At 40.4% G+C, this 26,023-nt stretch overlaps 1 protein-coding gene across 3 annotated transcripts; it reads left to right on the top strand.

Annotated features, from left to right (window-relative positions):
• The first annotated feature begins 1,713 nt into the window (after positions 1-1,713).
• On the top strand, positions 1,714-25,662 carry BEND2 (BEN domain containing 2). 3 transcript variants are annotated; one of them, XM_036394073.2, is made up of 12 exons: positions 1,714-1,845; positions 7,945-8,091; positions 9,719-9,879; positions 11,696-11,767; positions 11,980-12,054; positions 12,724-12,828; positions 14,425-14,938; positions 15,869-16,069; positions 16,991-17,109; positions 17,858-17,933; positions 19,060-19,263; positions 21,841-25,662. In XM_036394073.2, the coding sequence occupies exons 1-12, from the start codon at positions 1,833-1,835 to the stop codon at positions 22,047-22,049; spliced, it is 1,896 nt and encodes a 631-aa protein (XP_036249966.1). In that variant the 5' UTR covers positions 1,714-1,832; the 3' UTR covers positions 22,050-25,662. The 3 variants fall into 3 exon arrangements, with proteins under 3 accessions (XP_036249966.1, XP_036249959.1, XP_036249950.1); XM_036394066.2 differs by having other exon boundaries at positions 17,723-17,933; XM_036394057.2 differs by having other exon boundaries at positions 17,720-17,933.
• The last annotated feature ends 361 nt before the right edge of the window (positions 25,663-26,023 follow it).

Raw genomic sequence — 26,023 nt, 5'->3', positions numbered from 1 at the left:
CTAGTACAGGCGGCCTGATTAAATGAAGCCTATGGACAAAGCCTGCTCGCAGGCTCTTGTTCTGCTGGAAAAACAGCACAAGCTGCAGGTGATTCAGGAGACTCCTGACCCAGGGCACCCAAGCTCCCCCACAACACTTCAGCTTTACCCTCAGACACATGCCCCCCTCACCCCTTGAGACCCTCTATGGTCTCTCCAGCACCTGGCCAGGATTGCCCTGGTCCTCACTAGCAAGGTGCCCCATGTTCCCACCTTTAAACACACTCCTGACTCTGGGCCTCCTCTCCACTTGCTGAGCCATCCAATTTTACCCTTATTAGTGCTCACACATTCACTCACACACTTGCACTCCAGAACTGCACCATGGGCACATGGGCCCTCTGACGTGTCTGACCCCCATACACAAATGTATGCACATATCCCAGAGAAAAGCTAGAAAAACATTTACTATCACCAGAGTCTTATTCCTCCCCAATTCACCTCAATCCACCCCTTTTCCCTGATTTTTATTAACTTCCTAAACAGAACTTTCCACACATCTCCTTCACTTTCTTTAAAAGCTCTTGGTTGAACCTGCTGGGATTGCTCTTCTTTTGCCTGAATTGTACTTTCTTTGATCCTGCACTTTGCTGCCCCAAGCCATGAGCAGATCAGGTCCCATAACCACCCACATCCAGTATTTTTACACTGCGTCACTGTACTGGGACACTGGAATGGGCTGCCCAGGAAGACAGGGGTCACCATCCCTGGTGTTGTTTTAAAACAGAACTTAATATTACTTAGTGCCATATTTTAGTTGATAACATGATGTCAGGTCTATAGGTTGGGCTGGATGTTCTCCAAGTTTGTCTTCTCCAACCTAATTAATTCTTTGATTCTTCCCACCACTCCCTGACTGAATACCGCCAGAGAGATTCCTGTGCCTGCAGGGTAGAGCATGAGGACAGCCATGGGGCATCTGGGCAGGGCATCTTCTGGACCTGCTGATCCTCAGCCCTGAATCAAAAAAATAGGGGGCTCTGCAGACCACCATAACTTAACTTGTTGATGTGCTAAAAGAACCAGACGGGTTTATACCCTGAAACCTGGAGCAGTGAATGGCACGGGCAACAGGCTCTGCCCTCATGCAAGGCCCCAGGGAGCAGCGCGGCAGCCCCGCATTCCACAGGGGCCCAAAAAAACTGCACGAACCGGAGCTGGCTGCCCTCAGCGTGGTCTCGGCCAGCAAGGAGTGTGGGAGCACCAGGGAGCCGAGAGGGGCGCGGAGAGAGCCCGGGCATTTTCCTAACTCCAGAGCCGCGCCCGGCAGCCTGTCTCCGGTGGGCTGCTGGAGGAACGGGCCCGCCGTCGGACTAGCTGCTCCCAGAGCGGGCCAGCTGGCTGCTGCGGGAACCCAGACAGGGCTGCTGCGGGAGCGGGCCGACTCCCAGCTGGGTGGGTGCTGCGGGAACGCAGACAGGGCTGCTGCGGGAGCGGGCCGACTGGCTAGCGGGCTTGCTGGCTGCTAGGGGAGCGGACGGCATGGCCGCACACTGGGGGAGTGGGGCAGCCGGCTCGGTGGCTGTTCGGCTGCCCATTTGGCTGGCTCGCTGGCTGGAGGACCACTGCATGGCTGCTGAAGGAGCAGGCGGCACCGCCCCGCGCTCCCGTTTCCCGGGCGCGCCCCCGCGCCCAGCGCGCAGCCGCACTGCTCCAAAACAGTTTCTTGCTCACGTCGGAGAAGCCGCTTCCGTTTCCAACGCCGCATTCCGGCCACACCTGCCGGTACCCGAGCCCCGCTCGCTCCGCCGCCCGCCCGAGGAGGACGCCGCGCTCAGCCGCCCCAGCAAGCCATGTCTGAGGAGGGTAAGGCTCCCGGCCCGGCGGCTCGCCCCGCCGAGGGGGTTGGGAAGGACGCGGCGCCGCCGCGGCGCGGGGAACGCTCCCTCATCGTTTGCAACAGCCCCAACGCCCGCTGCCGAGCCGGCCGCGCCACGCCCACCGCGCCCGTGGCTATTCGCCCGTTCCCGCGCGGCCGGCGCTGCCATTGGCTGCCGCTCCTGCCCGTCGCCGTCGCGTCAGCGCCGGCGCGGCTCATGGCGGGCGAGGCTGCGCCTGTTCTCCTCCCAGGGCGTGCGGGCCCGGCGCGGCCCGGGGCTCTCCCCGGGAATGCGTGCTCCGGGGACAGGACTCGCGGGGAAGCTCTGCTCAGAATAGTGTGGCACAGCCACAGCTTGGTTGCCTTAGTTGCAGTGTTGATGGTGGGGGAAGCTTTTGCTGCCTGTAGTCCTCAAATGGCAGCTGAGCCTAGTGCCAAAAGCTTGGGGAGATTTTTCCGTGGAACAGCGAGGTCTCGGCTTTGACAGGTCCCCCCAGCGCTGTAGTTACTCGGATACAAAATCTGAGTAAGAGAGAGATGAATGTTGCTCCTAAAGGGAGAGGCCTGACCTAATGAGTTGTCTAACAGAAGGCACAATGCGTAGTGCAGCTTACGAGTTTGGACTTCAGACACCTTGATTTTGGACCTAAACAACTCTATTTCTGCCAGTTACGTGCTTCACCTTGCCCTTCAGAGAAGTGATGTTTATACAGACTCAGTTTATGCCCATTTAGGTTGCTGCTGTCACAGACTTATCCTCTAAAGAAGTTTCAGTTGTGTCTTGCTCAGATGCCAGATTTTCTTGTATGATTTCATTGTTCAAGGGACTTTTCTCATTAGGAAACAGCCAGTTGGCTGTGCAGTTCTGCAAGTGTCAACATGAGCGAAAGGAGTAGGACTGAGACGGCAGGAGGGTGGGAGCAGAGCAATTGTGATTATTGTGATGTAATCTTTATTAAGTAAACATGCACAGTGATGTGTTTGGTGGTGCTTCTCCTTTGTCCTCAGTTCTTCAGTTTCCTGATTGGCTTTCTTTGTAACTCAGTAATCCTAGCAAATACTAAGCCTATGCTAGTCCCTGGCAATAGAAAAGATATGACTTTAATAATACTGTTCAATCAAAAGGTGCAGTATGAGGTTCAGTCTTAATAAACACAAAATGTCTTTATGTGAGAGTGTTTTTATCTTGATTTTCATTATCATCTCAGTCATCTAAGTATGACAGGTAAAGGTACAGGAAATCTGGCTTTATTATTTAGCTTCTCTCCATAGTAATTGGTTTGTATGAGCTGAATATTAGTTTCTGTTGTCTTCTTAGTTTGTTGTAAATTCTGACAGCAGCACTCTAAATTAATTGTTTCAGTGTTCAGAGGCTGCTGTTAAGTCTTTTATCTCTGATAGAGTATTCTGGTGTCTCTGGTCCCTGACAATGTATCTAGAGGAAGGACAAAATAATCAGAAGTATGCTAAATTCAAGGATGTAATTTAAAATGAGTGCTACCATTTTTTTCTGAGTGCAGTATTTAAAAAATCTTTGTAAAATCTGGTTTGACTTACACAGAGTTTCCATGGCTGGCTGTTTCACGTGGGTGAGTTGAGATAATGTTTGCAGAAATAGAGAGGTGTCTAACTGAACTCTTAGAAAATTAAGGAAACCCACCAGATCCCTATATTTCTATGAAAAGGTTTTAGTGATTTTGCACGCTCTCCAGGAACTCTGTAGTAGAGGTTGAGATAGGATTTAGTACTAATTGGTGCTTTCAGCTATCTCTTTCATCAACCCCCCTTTACCATTCAATGCTTGATGATCACTTACATTTGTGTTTCTGCAACTAGTGAGAGCATTCCTCAGGTAATTCAGTACAAGTCCCTTGATTCAGTACAAGTCCTTCCTTATTCTACTGGCTTATGTGATGTGTTTTATTAGTAACATACTTGGGGAAAGAAAGAAATAGTCTGTCATCTTGTCTTCAGACTTCAGCTGATGCATCAGATCTGGTTCTATTTCTGTGCTTCTAGCTCTCATTATCATAAATCTGCTTAAAACTCTCAATTATGTCTGCAGTGAAATTGAGTTTATAGGCAGATGATTTCTTAGAGTTGTGATGGATGAGACTAACCCTGAAGGCACTGGTGTCCCTGGGCTCTCCCTTGTGTATGTTCACTTTTTTGTGTATGTTAGCACAAGTGTTGTGCCATAAATAGCACGGGATCTAATCATGATCCAAGTTAAGGCTGGCTGTCTCTCCTTTTGTGGCTTAGTTTCAACCCAGCTAAGTTCTTTATTTATTTGGGTGGGATTGTTTTGCTTGATTTGTTTTGCTATGCAATTCATAGTTGCTGGAGAGGCTTTTTGAGCTTTATTGTTTTTCCTTTTGATTCTGCCTTTGAAAGAATTCAAGTTTGTTGTTTGGTTGGTTGGTTTTAGTGTTTCTTGGCGTTGAGTACCAACACATTTTCAAGTCCCAAATAATTTTAAATATATCTTTCTGTTGGTTACTGGAAATAAATTCTTTGTGATGCTTGGCTTCACAGAGCTGCATAAAAAGCTGTAATTTAATGTAGTATAGGGTTAGGCACAGAGTTGAACAATTTTGGGTGCAAATAATTCAAGTGTAAGTGCCTTTGACATGCTTCAACTTGATGATTTTGTGTAGAAGGGAAGATGATCTCTTGATGAAAGAATACTAAATGATGAACTTAAACATCTTAATAGAAGTTAAAAAGATCATCTCCAATCTTGGTTTTTAATATGGCCATTTCACTGGACTGCTCTGTCTATAAATGTCTTTCTGTACAATACACATTTTTTATGAACTTTGATCTTTCAGCCTATCCTACAACTCCACTAAAAAGATATAGCCTATATCATAACTCAGAGTATGCATTGAGTCTGAAAAGGAATTTGTTTGGTTATGTTTTCTAATTTTAGATGACTCTTACTTCAGTTTTCAAACAGAAATTCAGAGGTTTCCTAAACTGATAACTTGATCCAATGATTGGATAAATCCGCCAATTTAGTATTACTAAGTGCAATCCACTTCACAGTAAAAGCCATGTCTGAAATATGTAAACCTGAAATATTTCCTTAACCACACTTTTAAAATTTATAATTTCCTTTCAAGACATACTGGAAACATCTAAATATCTATGTCATGAAATTTTCTGTCAGTGGAGTGAGTTAATGTATATATATTACTAACTTGGCACAAGAAATGCAGTTGCATCTTCATCCAAGTCAGAAGTAAAAAAACACTTGATGGCTTGTGGGGTTTTTTTGGGGGCTTTTTTTTTTTTTCTCCAGGAGTACAAATTAATCCATAGAATTTGGCAGTTTGTGGTTCCTACCTGAGAGTCAGAATTGTATTTCATACTGTTTGGTGCTATGTATGTTTGGTAATACTCTCTATTCCTGGGCACCTTAAGGAAGCATCAGAAATATTTAGAATTGCTTAGAGGACTATGTTGCAGTGTCTTTCAGATTGTGGCTAAATAGCTAGATTTTTTTCTTGTCATAAGTTTTTGAAGGTATGAATAATATTCTATACTCTAATATTCTATAAGTAAACTTTGTTTAATTCCCAACAGTCTTATAAACAAAATAATTTTTATCACCTGTCTATTCCTCTTGCTGATGAATGTAGTCAAATCTATAGTAGAGACATTTAAGTTTGTCCACTGACTTCAGAGGCCAGGCAACTAGAATGCATTGGGGAAAGGAGGAAATGGTTGGTATAAAACAGGTGAGTCTGCATTCTTGGGGCTGCTTTTCTTGTTGTTGCAGTGTGACCAGTCGTACTAATAGGCCTTCCTGGAAATGGGTGGTGTATTCTGATCTTCAAGTTTCTTGACTGCTCATGTAAAAATGCTGTTCTGAAGACAGAATAATTCCCTTTCTATGTGTGAAAGCTGCCGCGTTCAGCAATGGGTGATGGAAATTTAACAGCCAGGGGATGAGGAGGATCCTGGCCATCACTGAAAGGTTAAAATTACAGATTGCTGCTTGTTGCTGCATTGCTTCCATGTCATTGTAGAAATCTGTTGTAATTTTGGTTTTGGTTTTGTTTATTTTTTTTCTTATTGAGGTGGTTTTGCTATCTGTAGTTTTCTTTTTGGCTTATGTTTACTCTCCAGCTGTGAGTTGCTGTAGCTGCAGGCTTTGGAAACACTTTCTGCTCAGAGTCCACTGCACTGTTGAAGTTCTGATTTTGAAACTTATTTAAGGGAGGGTGGTAGAGGGTTTGGAAGACTTAAGTCTTGCTTTAAGTATCAGCCACTTCTGATCATACTGGCCTTCCTCTAGTACAGATGGAGCTGCTTTGACCTTGCCATGTCTTTGCTAGTTGCACAGATTTTTCCCTCTTCTATACTCATCACTCTTTCAGTGTAGATTTGAGTGATGTAGTTGCTGATCAGGTAGGGTTGTTTTGCTAGTGTTATTTGAGTGAGGCATGAGATCTGTGGCAAAGATTATGAATATACAGGTAAATTCTGGGCTTTTTAGGGTTGCATAAATAACATACAGTTTGCATTGCTTTGTCTAGTTAGGGATAGAAAGAGGATTGTAGGACAGCAGAGACCCAGCTGTAAGTAGGGCATTTGTCAGACCATGCACTAATCTGGCATCCTGGCTGGGGAAATTGGCAGAGAGGATTGTCATCCCTCCTGCTTAGATGCAGATGCACTTTTACTGACTCTTTGTTAATTCTTTCCCAAAGTAGGTAGAATACTAAATGATTGTCAACAAAAAAATTTGTGCCTGTGAGGTAGTTAAATAATTCATCACATGCTAATAAGTCATGTTAGCCTGCAATGAACTTCAGTCAGTGAATATCACTGAAGTGTTTTGCTAAAAGCTGTACCTAAATTAAGTTCATGAGTAAGCCTGTTGTTTACTTCCATACAGCTGATGCAAACTGGCCAAGAACTGTTCTCCCATTGGCAGCCTAAACAGCATATCCTAGAATGTGTCCTCAGCTAAACTCCTTTGTACAGGTCAGCTCTGCCCCAGGTAGCTTTCTGGCTTTGTTTACACTTGTAAACAAAGCTCTTGACTGTGTAGCAGTTGATGGGTGTTTCTGAACAGACCATCAGCTTCTTAATCTGATTGGCAGACAAATCCAAACCCTGCTGCATTATGTCTTTTGAATTAGATGTGACTATTGGCCAGAGGGGAAACTGAATGACCTGTGGAATTCAACTTTATTCTTACCTTTTGGTCTTTTTAAGAAATTGGGAGAGAGCAGGATTTGGAATGAATTGATTATGTAAGAGTAGAGACCCAGATTGCTGTTCCACTGATACAGTTCTGATTTATCCCTGGAGCTCAGTCCATCCTGTGCACTGAACAGGGCAGAGACAATGTGGAAAATACAGCCTGTGTCATGCACGTGTGCTGGCTGAATTTCAGTTTTATTTCCTAACTTGATAAGGTTCCTTCCATTAATTTGTTTCAGCAAAAAGAAATTCTACTCCCTCCCTGACAAAAACACTGGATTTAACAGTAATAACTATAATACAGTTATTCTGAAACAATTTTCTTTGTCTCTGAGGTAGGGTGTTTAGTTGGAAAAAATCTGCTACTGGAGATTTGCCATTCAGTGTTTCTAAACAGTATTGCATTGGGAGCCAATGTTTGGATTGATCTGAATACCAAGTATTCAGTTAGGATTTGTAGACTGATTTGTTCAAGTGTATTAAGCAAGTCTTATTTATGACAGTAAAATTTCAAGATCAGATTGATACATTTTTTTCGTATGTTTGAATATATAAACAGTGGAGTTTGTAGAAGTGCTTGTTACTGGCTTATAACTGTTCCTGTTGAAGCTGGACACTTTAGGAAGAACTGGGTACTGAACAGTTTCAGAAATCCCACCAACTAAACAATAGTAAGCTGCTTCCATTCTAGTGTGTGTTATAACCTGTGTGTGTGTGTAAAAGGGACTTTGTATTTAGATGGTGAAGTGAAGCCAAATCTATAATATCCTGTGGTACAATTGAGATGATGCTAGGTGTCCTGTGTCAGGGCTTGGCACCTGATATGCAGAATGGCCTGCAGTCTTACCTGTTTCTCTTCCTGCTATTAGATTATTTGTGTGTGAAGACTGAGGAGGAGGATGAAGCACTGATTGTGGACCATGGAGACAGCAGGCTGTCCACACAAAGCTGCATGCCTGTACAGCAGAACTCTGAAGCAAACAGTGCTGTTCACCACATGAGTCAACTTGCCTATGGTAATTACTGTTCATTTTTATTGTGATCTGATAGTTAATGGCTAGTTTTAATGCCATATGTCCTGTGCTTTTGGATTCAGTGCTTTCTATATTACCCCCGTCTTTAAAACACGTTTTATTAGAAAGCTACTTTATAGAAATTGCTTGGCAGTGCCTTTAATGAGAAGTGCCTTTTAGTTATTACTTTCAAGGTCCTTATAAATGGTGAGCCTGCTAAAATATTACATTGTAAGAAGACAGCTTTTTACTTACTTGTAAGGGTAAGTATACCTAGGAATAAATTAGGAAGCAATTTGGAAAATAAATGTCATGAAAGAACCTAGCTTAAGAAATTAGGTTTTTAGATAGTCTATCCAGTGTAACTTAGTACTGGAGATGATGATGTGTAATGATAGCAAGATGGTTGTTTAGGATGATAAATTATTAGCAGTAAGTAGCCATTGTGATTGTCTTTAATTCACTGTATTTATTTCAACATGCAAGATCAAAGTCTCTCAAGAAATCTTACCCAGTGCTTTATTGGCCCAGACAAAAATTCTTCACAGCTGTTATGAGCCTTTATTGAGTTCTGTAGCAGTATTACCAAGTTAGAGAGAAAAATTACTGTAACTACTTTGGGGGATATTTTTTTTAATTCAGCCAGTTAACTCTATAGAGAATCCCATCAGTATTTCTCTTCACAGACACGAGTTACATGTGTTTCCTAGTGTTGTTGGGTGCTTCTGAGAACCTTTAGACTTTTTGCTCTTCTAATTGACAGTAGAGTATTCTGTAGTTGTATGTTTACATCTAAAAACAAATTTGGGAGTGGAGGATGGTTTGGATGGTTTACTTGGGTTTTGTCTCTGTTATTGAAAATAAACAAACAACCCCACCAAAATTAAAACTTCTGCCCAAGAAGCTGTCATAGACAGTTGCTAACCTTGGTTTTAGGACATGAGTAATTATTTTATTATTATTAAATTAATCTTGATGAGAGCAGTTGTTTCTTAAAAGGTAAAATATGGTTTTATTGTCTTTGGGTGTATTAGCATTAGATATTGTCTAGTTAAAATCAAGTATAGTGAGATAGATGAGTGGAACACACCACTGGTTTATCTCAAATGTGAGTATTGAAGTTTGAACTGAAATTCTGTCTGATTGGTTTTATTCAACCACTATCTTAGACTAGTGTCTTGTAGAGCAGTGCCTTTCCTTCAGATCTCATTCTGTCTGTCCAAATGAGTTTCTTCTACTTTTGTCTTGTATCTTCTTGTCTACAATAAGAAGCTGTCAGAGGACGCTCAACATCATGCAGAGAGAGATCTAGGTCTTCATTTCTCCCTGCCTGCTGCAGAGCACCTTTTATTTTAATTTTTTCTTAGCCATTTATGCTCACAAAGTCAGTATTACTTTTACTGACACTTTTTAAAATACCATTATTTTTGAAAAAAACAATACTAAATTGAATTTATAATTTCTGATCTAAATTTATTCAAGAAATAACTGTTTGGTATTATGCTGGTAAACAGATTTCAAATATTTTTTAAAAAAATTTAAAAAAAGGGTGACTGTACCTATTTTTACTGCAGTAGAACGTTTAATGCAGTGGGAAACTTTTTGATGAGCTTTGCTTTCTGTTTAACAGGAAGTGAAGGCTTGCCAGTGCTTGCTGATCAAACAGCCTCACAAATGGGCCATTCTGCAATGATGCAGAGAGGAAATGGTCACAGCCCTGAGAAAATGGATTTTGTGTTTTTGCATAATAAAAGAAAGCGACTTTCTCCTGCTGTAGTGGAGCACAATGTGGTATGTTTCACCAAACAATAGCCCTTCCTTTTGAGACCAGTTTCAGTTGGAATATATTTTTTCTTTCACTGCTGTGTGGTGATTTGATGACATCCTACTGAAGATGGATAGGATATCTATGCATGGATGCTTCTAGCAAGTCTTCAGCCTCCTACTCTGCAGTTGTCCATACATCCAGAGTTGCCCCATCCCAGATGCAGAATCCAGCACTGTCCTTGTTAAACTTCATACAGTTGGTGATTGCCCAGCCTCTGATTTGTTCAGATCTCTCTGTGGGGCTCTACACCTTCAGGGGAGTCAACGGCTCCTCCCAGCTTAGTGTCGTCAGAAAATTTTGTGTCCACATCATTTATGTCCACATAATTTATGAGTGTGTCCACACTCATAAATGTGTCCTATGTCCACATCATTTTTGAAGATGTTGAGGAGCACAGGGCCCAGGATGGAGCCCTGCAGAGCCCCACTAGTGACAGGTGCCCAGTCTGATGTCATCCCATTCCCTGTAACGCTTTGTGCCTGGCTCTTGAGCCAATTGCTCACTCAAGCTGTGATGTGTTTAAACAACTCTGTGCTGGACATTTTGTCCAGAGGATCCTGTGAGAGGCAGTATCAAAAGCTTTATTGAAATCCAAACTGATTGCATCAACTGACTTCCTTGACCAGCTGGGTGGGTCATCTTGTCATAAAAGGAATTTAACTTTGACAAGGAGGACTTCACCCTTCTGAAGCCGTGCTGGCTCTGACTGATGACTCGGTTGTCCTTCAGGTGTTTTTCAGTAACTCCCAGAATAATCTCCAAAATTTTACCAGTCACTGAATTCTGCCTGTTGTAAACAAAACAGAAGTATCACCTACCCCCCTCCCTTCCTTTTCTAGAACAAAACCTGAGTAGTTAAAAAAAAAAAAAGAAAGCACGACCAGCAGACGCTGTAAATCTGTGGCTAGTGGTGGATGGGATTGGCGTCCATCCAGTAAAAGGAAAATGCCAGGATTGTCCAGGTGGTGGCACCATTCTTGCTGCTTTCTTTCTGCTTAAAAGCAGTTTGCAAACCGTGAGGAAATTGCCTCTTCTAGAAATTTTTTACAGCTTCTGCTTTCAGTTATACCCACTGAAGTTTCATAATTTGGACTCAGAGGGTATAACTGAAAGCAGAAGCTGTAAAAAGAGGTCTTTTCCAATCTAAGTGATTCCATGATTCTGTAATTGCATAAGTTTGGCTCTATAGTACATTTAGTTAGATGAGAAAGTTCTGCCTTAGAGTAAACAAAAATGCACATTATTTTTCATTTATATGCATGTATATACACGTATATATATACACACGTGTATATATAGATGTATATATATACATATATACACAGGTATATATATAGATATATATATATATGTGTGTGTGTATATATATACACACACACATATATGTCCTCTTCTTGTACCATGGTAAAATTACTTGAAGAAAGCAGAGGTCTGAGAGTCTGCTATGGCAGATCCAGGGTCAAGCTGGTAAGGAAGCTTTGACTGTGAAAGTAGAGTATGTAGGGAGTCAGGTAGGGCCCCTGAGCCACCCACTGCAAAGGGGCTTCAGTGCCAGCAGTTACAGTCCCTGGGTGACCACCAGAGTGTCTCCTGCATGGTCAGACAGGAAAGTTTCCTTAACACACCAGTACATAAATGACTCTGGTACGTCTTGTTTTCTTGGGCCCTCATATAGCCAAAGGAGGGAATTATAGCTGCAACCAAAAGTGTCCAAGTTGGATTCCTGGGAGAATTCTTTAACTTTTCAAAATATTAAATGTTAATTATGTTATTTCCCAGATGAGAACCAGGGAAGAAGAATATGAAGATAGTGACAGTGTCATTTATGAGTATGAACCAGACTATGAATGTGTAAGTGAATTTTCTTTTGTTTGACTGACTTTGAAAAGCTGCTTTGGGGGATGCATGTTTTGGGGTAGGCTGAAGTACCATGGGAGATTTGAAGTTGGGATTTACTTGCTTAATATGATATCTTAAGTCCGTGTATATATCAGTACCTAACACTGTTTTTTTTTCTCCTTTTTTTTTCTTTTTTATATTTAATTATTATTTTAATGAAAAAGGAAAGCATTTTATCTGAAGCTTCTTATACTGGATATCAACAGAATCCTCTTATGGAGGTCCTCAGTTATTGCCAGGTATTTATTTTTCCCTTTATATCTGAAATGGTGTTCAAACAATTTTAGCTAAACTTCGAGAAGAGTTGTTTTATGAACTTGACAACCAGTGACGTGATCCTTTCCAGTTATATGCTTGTTAATTGCCCACATCACTACAATATTTTCAAAGTAAAACTAAGCTCTTTCATATTCTCTGAACTTTTCATAAGAATAATTTTCAAATATTAAGCTTTAATACAAAATGTCAAGTTTAGTTATTGGGAGGAATTTCACAGACATGGGAAAGATATGGCTGTGATACACACCCAGCTATTGAATGTACATGTTGCTTGCCAAAAATCCTCCTAGTGTTGGTTTTGTAAGTTCTTTCCTTTTGATTTCTGAGGCAGTAGCTAGCAAAATTGAAAATAACTACACTAAAAATTAAAAGCATCCCATCTTTATTCAGGTGAGCACTTGTGTGACTGGAGTCATTCAGGCCATGCTTAATGGAAGTCAATTTGTAAGTGATTTGTAGCCAAGTGTTAATGTCTTGTAAGTCTCCTTACGATTCAGCAGTGCTGTGGAAGGAAGTTGGCTAAGTTTTGAGGAGGGAGTTCAGCTTTTAATTGAACTTTCTCGGTTTCTTCAGGTTTAGGTTGAGTTCTTGTGAAACAGTGCTATTTTCAGTTTTATATTTGTTGACAGGCCATGTATGATGCCATTCAGAAGCTGGATAAAAAATTTGACCTGCTTCATCGTAAGGTCTCAGAAATGCAGCATACTCGTATAAAGCCATTCTTGCTCAAACCTGTGAGTATTAAAGACCTAAGATGTTTATTTTTGCTTTAATTCTCTAATTTCCTCTGCTGCTTATTTTAAAAATCCCAATCATTTCACTAAGGTTGAAATAAGGAGCAAAATAGTAGACTTGGAATCGATTTCAATTCAATTACTTGAGATTTCTGATTATATGCCAGCTTCAGTTTCCTGTGTTACTGACTGGTGACCACAAATTGGCAGTGACTCCCATCAAATTCAGGATGCTGTGATAGATGCTGTAAAATTCTATTTGTATTGGCATGAACAGAAGTGAATTGTGTAGGTGCATCTTAAACTTCAGTATATTGCTGTTGCACCTTTGCAACATGTGGTGTGTTGTCTCACTGGTTTCTGCAGTTAGAAGAGAGTTTAAGCATCAGTCAGGTTGGTTCAATTGGCTTATTGAACTTTAGATGTGAACAGTATGTTGTCATATCCATTACAGTATAGAATTTATTTTTAATGGAGACTCCCCTTTATACATTTTTAATAATGTTTGATATTGAGTACACAGTATTCATTTTGTTCCTAAATGGTCAATCTAGTGTTAACTAAGGAGACACAATTTTAGTACTTGTAACAATGATCTTTAAAAGGAAAGCATAACAGATAGTTTTTGAAAAGGTTATAAAATCCGTAATAACTTTTTTTGTCATCCACACTACAAAGCATTTAATGTGACAGAGATGATTGTGCTGTCAGGAGATGTCAAGACAGCAGTAAGGCCATTTGCTTTAAGGGTGGGTGGAGCTGGATTTCTCACACCTGCCAGCTATCAGTAGGAAACTAGGTTTTATTTAGTATGTATTTTTATTGTCAACTCCAAGCTTGTGCTGGCTACTCATCCAAAACCATGAGGTTCAGGGAACAAACTGATCTTGTCAAATGCAAATGAAATATAATGAGATTTCTTTAAAGAAACACACAAAACCACCAAAATTAAACAAAATAAGAAAAACAAATCCACATGTATCATCTTCATTTGGTGGCTCCTGCTCAGTGACTTGTGTATTGAACTAGAATGCATGCTGTATGCTTTCTAATAAAAATACTTGAAGTGATGGAAAACATAGCCCATCTCTCAGTTTGTCCATCTCAGTCTCTTTGGAATCTTCATTGTAGATGAGATCTGAATATTTAATGTTTTCAGCTAACAAGTAAAGAAAGAAGAGAAGGCGTTTGGGTTTTTTCTTGTTTGAAAGGAGCTAGCAGGGCAGTGGACACATTCCTTGAAAATTCATCAGTCAATGACTGAAAAATTTTAAATTTTATTTTGCCTATTTACTTTTTAATAGAGGTCTAGAAAGTGGTTCCCCCCTCCCCCCAGGTGAAAAAAAAAATTGAGAAACATTGAGGCTGACCAGATAAACTGTTAGTGTTGCAGATACAAATGAGAGTAGAAGATAGTAGCGTGAAGGCTAAAACATTGTAGCTCTGAGTTGATGACAGAGACTACTTCAAGGAAGAGTATGCTGCTAATAGCATCATAACAAAAATCTAGTTTTCCTGATTTGCTAAAAAACCCCCCCAAAATTATCAGCTATGTCTAATTTAACCTTTTAATTGTTTTCTGAATCACGTTTGCAGAAACCAGTTGGATTTACATACAGAAGTTCCAGTCATTTGCCTTCAGGAAAAATCAGAGTACCCAAACACATGGAAAGAGATTTAAGCCTTCATCGTTCTTCATCAGGCCAGGGAAGGCATAGCCCAGTTGTAAGGGTTGCTTTACCAAATGGCCACGTCCAAGTCAATTCCAAGGTAAAACATGCCCCGCAGAGTTTTCAGCTCGAATCTCAGCAGCCTGTTGGAAGGCAGAGCCCACCACTCCCCACTATAGTTTCTACACATTCATTACATTCATCATACACAGCAACTAGTGGGATGCCTGACCTTTCACCACAATCAAATCTTGCTCCCAGTATTGTGGAAAGTACTGTCAACATTGCATCTTCACCCGTGGCATCACCATCGATGCCAGCACCATCTGAGCCCAGTCAGGAAAATAATGCTGTGGAGTTGAGCTACAGAAATGCATCTGAGGATGTGAATGTTAGTGAAGAACTGCCATCTTCTTCAGTCCTCATCAATCCTAGCTTTGGTGAGTGCCTTTGTGATAAGTATGCAGAAACAAAGGCTAAGAAAATGTCTGGTTTACAGTAGGTGCTTTGGGTTCTTTTAACTCTGGGCTCTCTTTTTCTCTCTTAATGTAACCTTTTTTCATTCTGTGTATAATGAGCATGCTGCCCATGTGTTGGAGGAGGCAAATAAATTGCCACTAAAGCTTGCCTGATATGTGTGAATGAAATACCTGTTTTCTTCTTGTGTGGGATTTTATCCTTTCTATCCTTCCTTATTCTATCCTTTCTATACACCTTTTTTTACTCAAATCCTCCAGTGTTTGGTTTCTTTCAAAATACTTAATTCCAAAGAAAAACAAGAATTCTATAGATCATTGCATTATAATACACATATCCAATAGCACCATGTATTAAAAACTAATGCCTTTCTAAAGTGTAAATGCCCTGATTTATATGCAAGGCTGAGCTATGACTTCTTTGCTTTTGGTCTAAAAAATACATTTGTACAGCTGAAGAGCTGCATGAATATTAGGTGAAATATTCAGATATCTATCTAAAAATTTGTAAACAGTTTGTATTTTAGCAGTTCTGTGTATGGATGTGCCACTCTTTATAAGTCAGCGTCTTGAAAACATACCTGGTATCTGCACATATGTAAAATAGGCCACTGTGAACATTGTGGACAATTGGGTGTCTGATGTATTTTCTTGGGTGTTTTGATATCAGTTATGCTGGTGGTTAAAGTGAATCAAAAAGTTACTTCTGTTATCATTCCAATTTAAAGCTGCTTTTGTAAGAGCAAGGATAAGTAGTAATACATAGTAAAATTAACTGTAGTAGAGAACATACACTGAGAGCCAAGAGAAAGAGTTTGAAAAAATGTTCTGTTTTTAACAACTCGTTTGGGATTTTAAATTATTTTTTCTTTGAATGTTTTTGTTTTACAAAAGAATTTGTTGGTGACCCAGCAAGAAATGTGAAAGTTCTTGGAAACCATTTGGTGAAGGCACGGCAAAAGACTAAACCCAAGTACGCAGCGCGCCACTTGGTTCGTGTCTTGTTCCCCAAGAAAACTTTACTGTGCAGCGTTATGGGAGCGAGTGCACGGGGGCGCAGGACACTGGATCCAAACAAAATTGCTGCAATAAGAGGTTTGGTACCTTTCAAAATGCACAGATTTACTTCTTTCGTACTTAACAAAGTTTTGAACTTAAAAGGAGTCCTTTTCTGTATGTTTCTGGCTAATTGCTGTCTGACAGCTGGTGAGCAGATAAATGCTGCAGTGGATGTGCTCCACTCTGCAGTGTCCTTTTGTTTTGAAAGTCCTGCTTTGTAATTCTCAATGTTCATTTTTCCTCAATTTAAATGAAACTATTCAAATTTCTTCTTGTTTTATGTACATTGTGTTCATCAGTCATGCTTGCTCTCTCTAGATTTTTAATTGCAGTTCATTTTGTGTTTGTGTGTGCCATGGATTTTGTCAGTGGTTTTTTGTTTGGTTGATTTGGGTTGGTTCATGGCCATGGTATACTTGGGACAAACATTAACTGGTGTTTTTGAAACACTCTTTATGTTGAGTGAGAAGTGGTGAAGATGGAGGGGGATTTTTTTAATAAATGTCAAGTCATTTACACAGCATGGCATGTATGTGTTAAAGGGTTAAAATTGAGTGTGAGATTATATAAGCCATGTGAAATAGTTGCAGCAACAGCTTTACCCTGCGTCTGTTCTTTTGCAGGGGATGGTGGTGGTGTTGGTTTGGGGGGTTTTCTAAAAGTTAGTATGATAAATCACATATTTCCCCTAATTCTACTAGGAAATATTAAATATAATAGAAGCATTATTCACAACATCTCAAAATTTATCACAGAACATCTTGAATTCATAATGCTGGTTATTTTCAAAACATGAGTTTATTATCTTTATTTATCGACGGAAGTCTGAAGCTTGTAAATGGAGAACAGTAAACATATGAAGCATTAGTTAGCTTTCTCTCTCTTTGTAAATTAGGATACTTCTAGATACTGGGCTTTGTAGTGATGCTTCAAACATTTTCTGTATTTTATATGCAGAGTTTCTTGCAACTAACTTTCCAACCTATGATTTGAGTGAGCGTGGAAAAGACTGGAAAACCTGTATCACAAATGTCAATTCTATGATCCGCTCCTTACGCTCCGAAACCAAAGCAAAGGTGATGAGTTATTAAGTACTAAGTTTGCACTTTTTTCTCTGATTAATTATTTGACCTGCTCATGGTACAAGTGCTGTATTGGAAATTCCTTGGGTTCTGTATCTGTGTTGCTCAGCACAGGCATGCTGACTGCAGCACTGGTTCCATGTGGGGAACACTGGAATACACTGCTTTCTGCTTTGCCTCTTCCTGCTTCTATGTCCAGAGTTCAGTTAAGAAGTGTAGATACATAGGATACTATAAGGAAAGCACTGCAAATGTTGCCCAGAAGTAGTGTCAAATTTGATTGAGAGTTTAAACAAATAGCTCTTAGTGCTTGTTTTCGCAGGCTTTTTTTTAAGATATATTCAGCTATGCATTTCAGTTTTATATTGACTGAAACATTACTCCCAAAACACCTCCAACTATACTTACTTCTAATATGCTCTGTGCACATCTTTGTAGAATTATTAACTGTTTTATTGGTAGTTTTCATGATAGAAATTCAGGAGTAACTATATTGCAAAGATCTGAAATCTGATTTATACTAAATGTGAAGTAAACTGGAACACCAATTAGAAAACTGGTAGGCTTCTCTCAGTGTGTGTACTAACCTTATTAAATGTTTCAGCAGAAAACTGAGGGGAAAGAAAAAGTGTCTGATGCTCCTGATACATCTCATTGTGTAGATTTACATGATAATGAAGATAGTGGAAACAATTCACAAAATTCTCAGAAAATGACTGGCTCCACAATTGACATGTTGCAGAATTCAGAATTGGATAAGTTTCCAGAAGCTCTCCACACATCTTCAGTCAGAAAACAACAGTCTTTGGAACCTATGGGTAAACAAAGAAATTTTTTGTGTTCTGGCATTGCTTGTTACATTTTAAATAGTCAATGAGAGGCAAACAATGGTTCTGTAGGTATGATTGCATAGTAAAGGGATTTTCTGAACTATGTGAGTCTTCTTTTTCTCTTAAGGCAGTTGTTTGGTGTACACATACTAAGTCTTTTTGGGAATGAGCAAGGGCATTATATCTGGCTAACAGAATATATGTTTGCATCTACCAGAATCCCATAATGCATATCTGCTGTGACATTGGGAAGTTCAGCTTCAGTTACTCTGTTCAGTTGTCCTGGCTTTTTTCTTTTATTTGGTTAATAAATATATAATACTTTAAAAAGTAAGCTAGCTCAAAATATCTATGGAATGGAATTGCAATTTCAGAAGAAAAAGCACACCTTCCTGCAAAACTGACTCTTTAGGACAATAAAAATCTTAAAGCAGCCTTTATATTTTCACTTTTTTAATGTAAGTGTTCAATACACAAATGCATTGAGGAAAAAATTCGTGTACAGCATGTGATGCTTAGAGACCCTCAAGGAAAATGGGCTGAGATTAGTTGCTGTTGGAAGTAATTTATTCAATTAGGGTCACTTTAGGGTTGTTTCAGATCTGTTCCTGCGCCCAAGATTTGTTAGTCAGATCCCACAGACCTCTGTATGTACTAAAAGTTTTGCATTTTCTCTTATTAATGTTTGCAGTGAAGTGAGGTGGAAACAGTTGAAAAATATTCACTCTTTTTCTGCTTGCAGAATCTAAACACCACTGAAATAGCAGAAGTTTTATTTACTTACTTACTTACTTGGAAAAGCATCATCTTTTCACCTGAGATGAAACAAGTTAGAAAGCAATAATTAATAATGCAGCTTGCCTTGCTGAAGACATATCAGAAGTACTGTTTGTGGTTGTAAACCAGGTGTTCTGGCTGCTTGGCCACATGTCTGCAACATGTTTCATGTTAGCAGTAGCTGTAGTGTTACGGCTTTGCTTTGGTCTTTCCAAGCAAGTAGAGTAGTTTCCAGGTGAGCTTTTTGTGCCAGTTTTGATTTAATACAGCCACTTTGAGGCATGGTCAGTGTCGGATGAGTAACATATCTCTCCTCCCTCCATGACATCTCCTCTAGAACCTCTTGGGAGCCCATGGCGCAATGTTCAGTTGCCTTTCTCGGTCATTTACGTCGCCAAGGGGAAGACGCGGCCAGAGCTGTCAGCTCGCTTCCTGATTCGTCACATGTTCCCTGAAGAGGTGCTGGTGAAAAGCAACGTCTATGGTAGTCTTGATCGTGGCATGAGCCCACTGGATTCCAATAAAATTAATGCTCTCAGAGGTAAGTAAGAAAATCTCTGTTAAATCATAACGGAGGGAAACTGGTAAGAGTATTAACTTTGTATTCTATGAACAAAGCATAGAACTTCAGAAATTATTCTGTGAAAATATTCTTACAGGCATTTCTGCAAGCAGTGAAACAAATTGAGAGGAAGTAGATAAAGTTATATTTTAGTAGCTCAAGAAATTCTCCAGATGATGAACCTGGTTTGTATGGGAAAACTCAATTGTCTCGACATTGGCTTGAAAGAGCAATGCAGTGGGAGATGGGAGCAGTGCCTGAGGATTCTGGAGGACATCAGAGATAATTTCTTGATATTGGGACTGTGTAGATGAAGCAGAGGACAGAGATGTCATGTACAGCAGGTTATGGCTTTCTTCACAAAAAGGGTTCTTCTATGATAATTGGTGGTGGCATTGCCTGTAGAGATTATGAAATCATGGGCCCTAAGGTCCTAAGTAGAGTAAGAAGGGTCTGACTACAGGCTCTGTAGCTTGGGAGAGCATACTTTGACATGTTTGGGAAAGTCACAGATGGGAGCTTGTGAGAGACAGCTGTGAATAGGAGAGAAGCTCAGGAAAGTTGACAGATCTTTAAGAGCAGCCTTCTGCAAGCACACAGGAGTCCATCTTGACACTTAGGAGATCTGAGTTGGGCTAAGCTGGGAATTCATAACTGAGCCCTGCAGAAAAAAAGCCATATTTAGAGATTGGAAACAAGGAGAGTTTATGAAGTGGAATTTAGCAGCTGTTGTGTTTTAACCTATCAGGTAGCTAAACACAGCTGCTTGCTCACCTTCTTCCTCCCTGTCCTGTTCCCCTGCCTACCCACTGGGATGGGGGAGAGAACTGGGGAAGGAGGACTGCATCTAAGGGAACAGTGTTCATGCTCAATGAAATGGAGCTGTGACTCACACCCTCTGGGGTGATGGCTGGGCATAGCTTGAGGGACAGACAGAGCATGCCAGAAACCATTTCCAGTATGGCAAGCATTAGCCTGGGAAACTTTGCCACTTAAACATCTCCACTTTATATATATATATATATACACACACACATATATATAGACATGTAGACATATTTTATTTCTTGACATTTTGAGCTTAAGAAGCATTCAAAAGATGTAGTAAGTGTGTCTTAGGACTGCAGAACACCATGTGGGCCAGAGAGCAGATGAGAGACAAATCCTGTGTGTTGTGGTTGCAGCCAGACCTTGTCACTTGGCTCTGGAGCCATAGGACAGTCCCTGCCCCTGTTTCCTTTAACACAGCCTGACTGGATGGCAGCACCAGCTCCATGAATGTTACCCTGCAGAGCAGGAAGGAGCCCTGCATAGCCTTACAATAATCCCCAGAACTGGTCAATTTTGGTCAAAGAAAAGACATAACTTTAAAAGCTGTTTAGTGGACCATGTACAAAGGCTCTGTAGACCTTGAAGAATTCCAGTTCTCTGCTGTTCCTCTGAGGTCAAATATTCTTGAATTTACTGCTGGGGATGGAAGCAAGGAGAGCCTGTCTGCTGCTTCAGCCAGCAGCTATCCTTTGTCAGCATAGTTTAAAACAGGAGCATCCTAAGGCACACTTACTCTCCCTTTCACCTCTCCTTCTGGAGCAGAGTGAACTGCAAGAGAACAAGTTTTTATCTCAGTTACTTTCTTCCTTCACACCAAAGTTTTTCTGGAAAAATGGGTTTCCAGATTTGTAACTTCAAGTTAAAATTTTAACTGTAAGCAATGATACTATATGAGATTTTTATTTGCTGGTATGTGTTAGAGAAAGCTGACACAGTATCTACTAGCTATACCTTTCTTTCTACTATGAAGGTAAATCTAGATGTTAATCAGAGAAGGAGAAGCAATATTGCTTTGATTTGAAATTACAGATGAGAGTTGCTTTTTGGTGTTTATTTAAGACTTACCAGGTTGTTAAGAGAAAACATGTAATTCAACTCAGCAGGACAATCACTCCTCAATAACTTTAAAAACCAATTTTAATTTTGGTTTTAAATTACCAATTTTACTCATGGAAGGAAAGAAAGGTACTATAGTCCTACCTTTTTTGTCATTCCTACCAAACTCAAGTGTTTGTTTACTGATCTTACTTGCATTATGGTAAGGAATGAGCTCTCACAATTTTTCTGTCACTGTTGTTCTGTACATCTGTGTTATGCTGAACTGGTGTGACTAATTTTAGTGAATATAGTTGCCAGAGATCCTCTGAAGGAGAGCTTGGTCCTGCCTAATTCTGGTCATTCTGAAATGGAGCCCAAGATTTGTCTTTGCTAGCTGACCACATTAGAAGCTGAAGTTACTCAGCACTTCAAAAGATCAAAACAACACACATGGTCACGTTTTCTTTTCATATTTTGTTTTTGTGTTTAGACCTTTTTTTACTCATTTTCAAATATAACAGAAAGGGGAAAGCAATATCTGCCCTGCTTTGCTTTTCGAGGCTTGTAATATGTCTAACTGTCCTGGTTTGGTAGCATGCCCTTGTTTTACCTTAATTACATCCAGAAAGAGTACACAGCTTACCTAAATAATTGCTAACTCACTATTACATACTTGTTTATTTTTAGACTTTCTTCAAGAGAATTTTCCATCCTTTGATCTCAATGAAAGTGGATTTGATTGGAAGGCGTGCGTGGCTGCCATAAACAGCACAATCCGCAGTCTCAGACACGAGCTCAAAAAGGCCACGACTGGAACGCGCCAGAGAGCCCCGAGTGCAGAGTCCCCCAGAGGATCCCACAGCCGCAAAGCCAGCGGAAAGCATCTCTCAGATTGAAGCTCTCTAGCAGCTGCCTCAAATCTTAATTTAGCAGGTTTTTATTAACTCTGTGTAGAAGCCTGTAATATCAAGCTGTCCTATTCAACTGAGTTGTCAGCAGCACTAAATAGCATCACTTTGTGAGACCAAAATCAGCAGAAGGCTTGGGAGCCCTAATTCTTTGCATAAGTAGTGTTTGTGCTCCTCAGAAATTATTTTCAGTGTTCCCTGTAGCATTTGCAATGTGGTCTCTCCTAAAAGCATCTTCTTCTCATGATTCATTGAATCTGAAAGATTAATCTGGTTAGAAAAGATGCACTGTGCATCAGTTCAGCAGAAGCAGATGGAAAAGAGGAGAGGAAAGAGTGGTCCTCCTTGGAGGGTGAATCACTGCCAGCTAAATTATCTTATTATGTATGAGGAATGAAATTTGCTTTGACAATTGGATATCTTCAGTGAAAATATCAGAAAGGAGAAAATAGTTTTAATTTCATTTAGGTAACTTGTTTTATCTGGACTTGATGATCTTCTTTTCCAACCTTGATGATTGTATGATCTCTCACATTTTTGCCTCCTATATCAGTGTTTTTTGCAGGGTAAGAGGCAGACAGCAATGTAAGTACATCTGGTAATGTATGGGGGAATGATGCCTTAAGTTTTAGCTTTCATATTTTTGAGATTCTGTACTGCATGAGTACATAACTCTGAACTTGATATAAAGTGTCAGCAGGTTCTCTTCACAGTTTAGTTAGACAAAACAATCCTTTTCCAGCCTGGGAACCAAGGACACCATCGCAGCTTCAGGCCCAAAAGGTTTAAACAGCAGTGAATTGAGGAGAGCAGTCTGGGAGGATGAAACTTCATAACCTGAAGCTGTAATTGGACAATTAACTCCAGTATGTAAATTGACCAAAACTTATAAAAGTGTGAAAACTCCTGACCCATCATCCATCTTGGGTGTAGCCTTGGCCAGGCTCTTGTACTGCCCAAGGTGCATCCTTTGAAGGCCTTTTAATAAATACCTACTTTGTTCCTTTGATAATGTCTAGCCTCTGTTCCAGGTAGCCTCTCAAGACATCACTTATACTGCTCTGCACTGATTTAGCTCTACTAAAAGGACAAAAAAACCCACAATCCAATGGTTGGTTCTAGTTTTTCTTAATGAAATTTAAGGAAAATACTTCTTCAGGGTCCTGAACTTCACTATCCCATGGTTACTGTAGCTAAGGCTTCAAAATTTTAGCAAATCCCTTGTTGTAGGTGTATGAGGCCCAGAAAAGCACCTGTCAATAATAAATGTTCATGCCCTTGCCTTTCCTTTGTGTCTACGCAAGACTAAGATTTATTAGTGCATTAAGGTATATATTTTTAAAAAATAGCAAACTAACTAATTTTAACAAGCTAATTTTCAAAATCACTTGGAGGTTGAACTTCTAAAAATAAAGAATTAATTACCATATATATTCAATTTCACATCTCGCTCAGTTTAATTTGTAAGTTAGAATTCAACAGCAGTAACTGTACAGAAGTTAATGGGTTTTTTTTGTTGGGTAGTTTCTTTGTTATTTGGAGGTTTTTTGTTTGTTTGTTTCAACAAAGGAAGCAATCATAGAATCATAAAATATGCTGAGTTGTAAGTGACATATCAGGATCATCAAGTCCAACTCCTGACAGTGCATAGGATCATCCCCAAAAATGACACCATGTGCCTGAGAGCATTGTTCTTGAACTCTGTCAGGCTTGGTGATGTGACCACTTCCCTGGGAACCTTTGCTAGTGCCCAGCTACCCACTGAGTGAAGAACTTTTTTATAGTAGAGGAAATGTATTGTACTTGAATATCTGTATAGAGGCTTTGCCCCAGAAGTCCCGGTTGCCCTTGATGGGCTGCAGCTGCCATGTCCTTAATTGGGCTGCAGCTGTGACCAAGGAAGACAACTGGGATAAAAGGGGGCTGGTTAGCCAGTCAGGGAGAGCCTTGAAGGAGCCCTGACCTGAGAGAAAACAGCATGCAGAAGAAGGAGTCTGTGCTGTGAAGATCTGCAGCCATGAGAATACACTGAGGAGGTATGGGACTTTAGAAATCTGATAATAACAGTATGGGACTCTAGAAATAGAACAACACCACCTTTTCCTGATATCCCACCCAAACCTCTCCTGCTACACCTTCAGGCCATTCCCTCGGGTCCTGTCACTGCTCATAAGAGGGAAGAGATCAGTACCTGCCCCTCCTCTTCCCCTTGGGAGGATGTTGAAGACCCACAATGAGGTCTTCCCTCAGTCTCCTCCAGTCTGGCAAAAACCAAGTGACCTCAGCTGCTCCTCATAGTTTCTCCTCTAGACCCTTCACCATCCTCATGGCCCTCCCCTGGACACTCTCAAATAGCTGAATGTGTTTCTTATATTGTGGTGCCTAAAACTGTCCCCGGCACTTGAGGTGAGGCTGCCCCAGAGCAGAGCAGGACAATTCCCTCCCTCTCCCAGCTGGCAGGCTGTGCTTGATGCCCCCCAAGACCCAGCTGACCCTCCTTGCTGACAGGGCATTCCTGACTGATACTCAAGCTGCTATCAGCCAGGACGTCCAGGACCCTTTCCATAGCTGCTCTCCAGCTTCTCATTCCCCAGCTGATGCATGCAGCCAGGGCTGCCCTGTTCCAGGTGCAGAGCCCAGCCCTGGCCCTTGTTGCACTCCTTGCAGTTGGTGTGACCCTTTTTGTTCCATGTTTTCCAGCATGTCACACAGTCCTTGCAGTGTCTGCACTGGCTGACTGTGTGAGCTTGCCTTGTTGCTTGTGTTGGGTCTGAGTGCAGTCTCAGAGGTCCAATTTCTTCACAGAATAAAACTTCTTGGAAGGCTGGCATAAGGAGTGGATTTTACCTCTGAGAGTTGTGGAAACTGTGGCTTCCAAAATGACACTTGTACATAGCAGAATTAGATTTAACTAAATCTGTCCTCTCCAAGACAAAGGTTTCATAGTTTATTTGTTAGTAATAGAATAAAACAGTGAATTTACTCATTCTCACTTCAACTTCTGTTCATAACAGACAGTCTTTATTGTACAGGGTATAGGACCAGATTTTTAATTGCAACTTAGGATATGCAATGGCCTTATAAATATGAAATCAGTTGGTAATTTAAGTTCCTTCTGCCACCTCCTTGCAGAAGTCCTCTGTAGGATTCAAGAAACAGACTGAATTTCTGATTTTCTTTTGGTAGAAATGTTGTACTGCAAATTTGGTTGTTCTGGTGTACTATTAACAAACTCTTCTGTTACTTGCTATACAGTCCTTGTTGTAAATGCCAAGAACTTTGTTGTGTATAGATATTACTAGTTCCAAACCTCAGAAAAAGACAAAAATGCTTATATTTTTTCAGTAGTTTTATGAATTGTTTTCACTGCCCTTCACAGATTTTAATGGTGGAAGGAAATATTTATTGAATGACATGTTCTGAAATCTGTTAAGTGTGGTGCATACCTATAGCTTCCAACTTGAAAAGAAAATTGAAGTAGAATTGTTTCTGTTTCAAATGTATGAAATTTTGCTAACTTTTATAAAGTACAATTAAAGTATTTTGCTGTTAGGAATTAAGTATTTTACAAATAAAACTGCCATATAGCTCTTTGACTACATATGTGTGTTTTAAGTGTTTCTTGCATCATGAATCTACAGTTCAAGTACAGTTTCATCTAAAAAAATTCTTCTGATGTCCTTTGAAGAGCTAGGGCTTTAAGAGATTGAGGTGAGATGATTTTGAAATTTAGACTGCATTAACTGTAAAGCAAAGCAAACTATTCTGGACTTGACTTGTCAATTACAGCTGTGTGTGAGTTATTCAAAACAGCTTTCCAGGAAAGGGTAGGAATTGAGTAAAATTTTTAAGACAGTCCTTTAAACTGATGAATTAGTAGATGAGGCCTTGTTTATGCAGTGGGATCAGTTTCTGTGTTAGTCTTTATTCAAGGTATAGAACAGGGCTGGCAGGAGGCACTG

This window comes from Molothrus ater, chromosome 2, assembly GCF_012460135.2.
Source record: "Molothrus ater isolate BHLD 08-10-18 breed brown headed cowbird chromosome 2, BPBGC_Mater_1.1, whole genome shotgun sequence".
NCBI classification, from domain to species: Eukaryota; Metazoa; Chordata; class Aves; order Passeriformes; family Icteridae; genus Molothrus; species Molothrus ater.
This window is presented reverse-complemented; position numbering and strand designations above follow the sequence as displayed.

Coding starts and splice junctions, on each gene's coding strand:
- BEND2 (XM_036394057.2), top strand. Junction 8,092..9,718: donor CATGAGTCAACTTGCCTATG/GTAATTACTGTT, acceptor TCTGTTTAACAG/GAAGTGAAGGCTTGCCAGTG. Junction 9,880..11,695: donor CTGTAGTGGAGCACAATGTG/GTATGTTTCACC, acceptor GTTATTTCCCAG/ATGAGAACCAGGGAAGAAGA.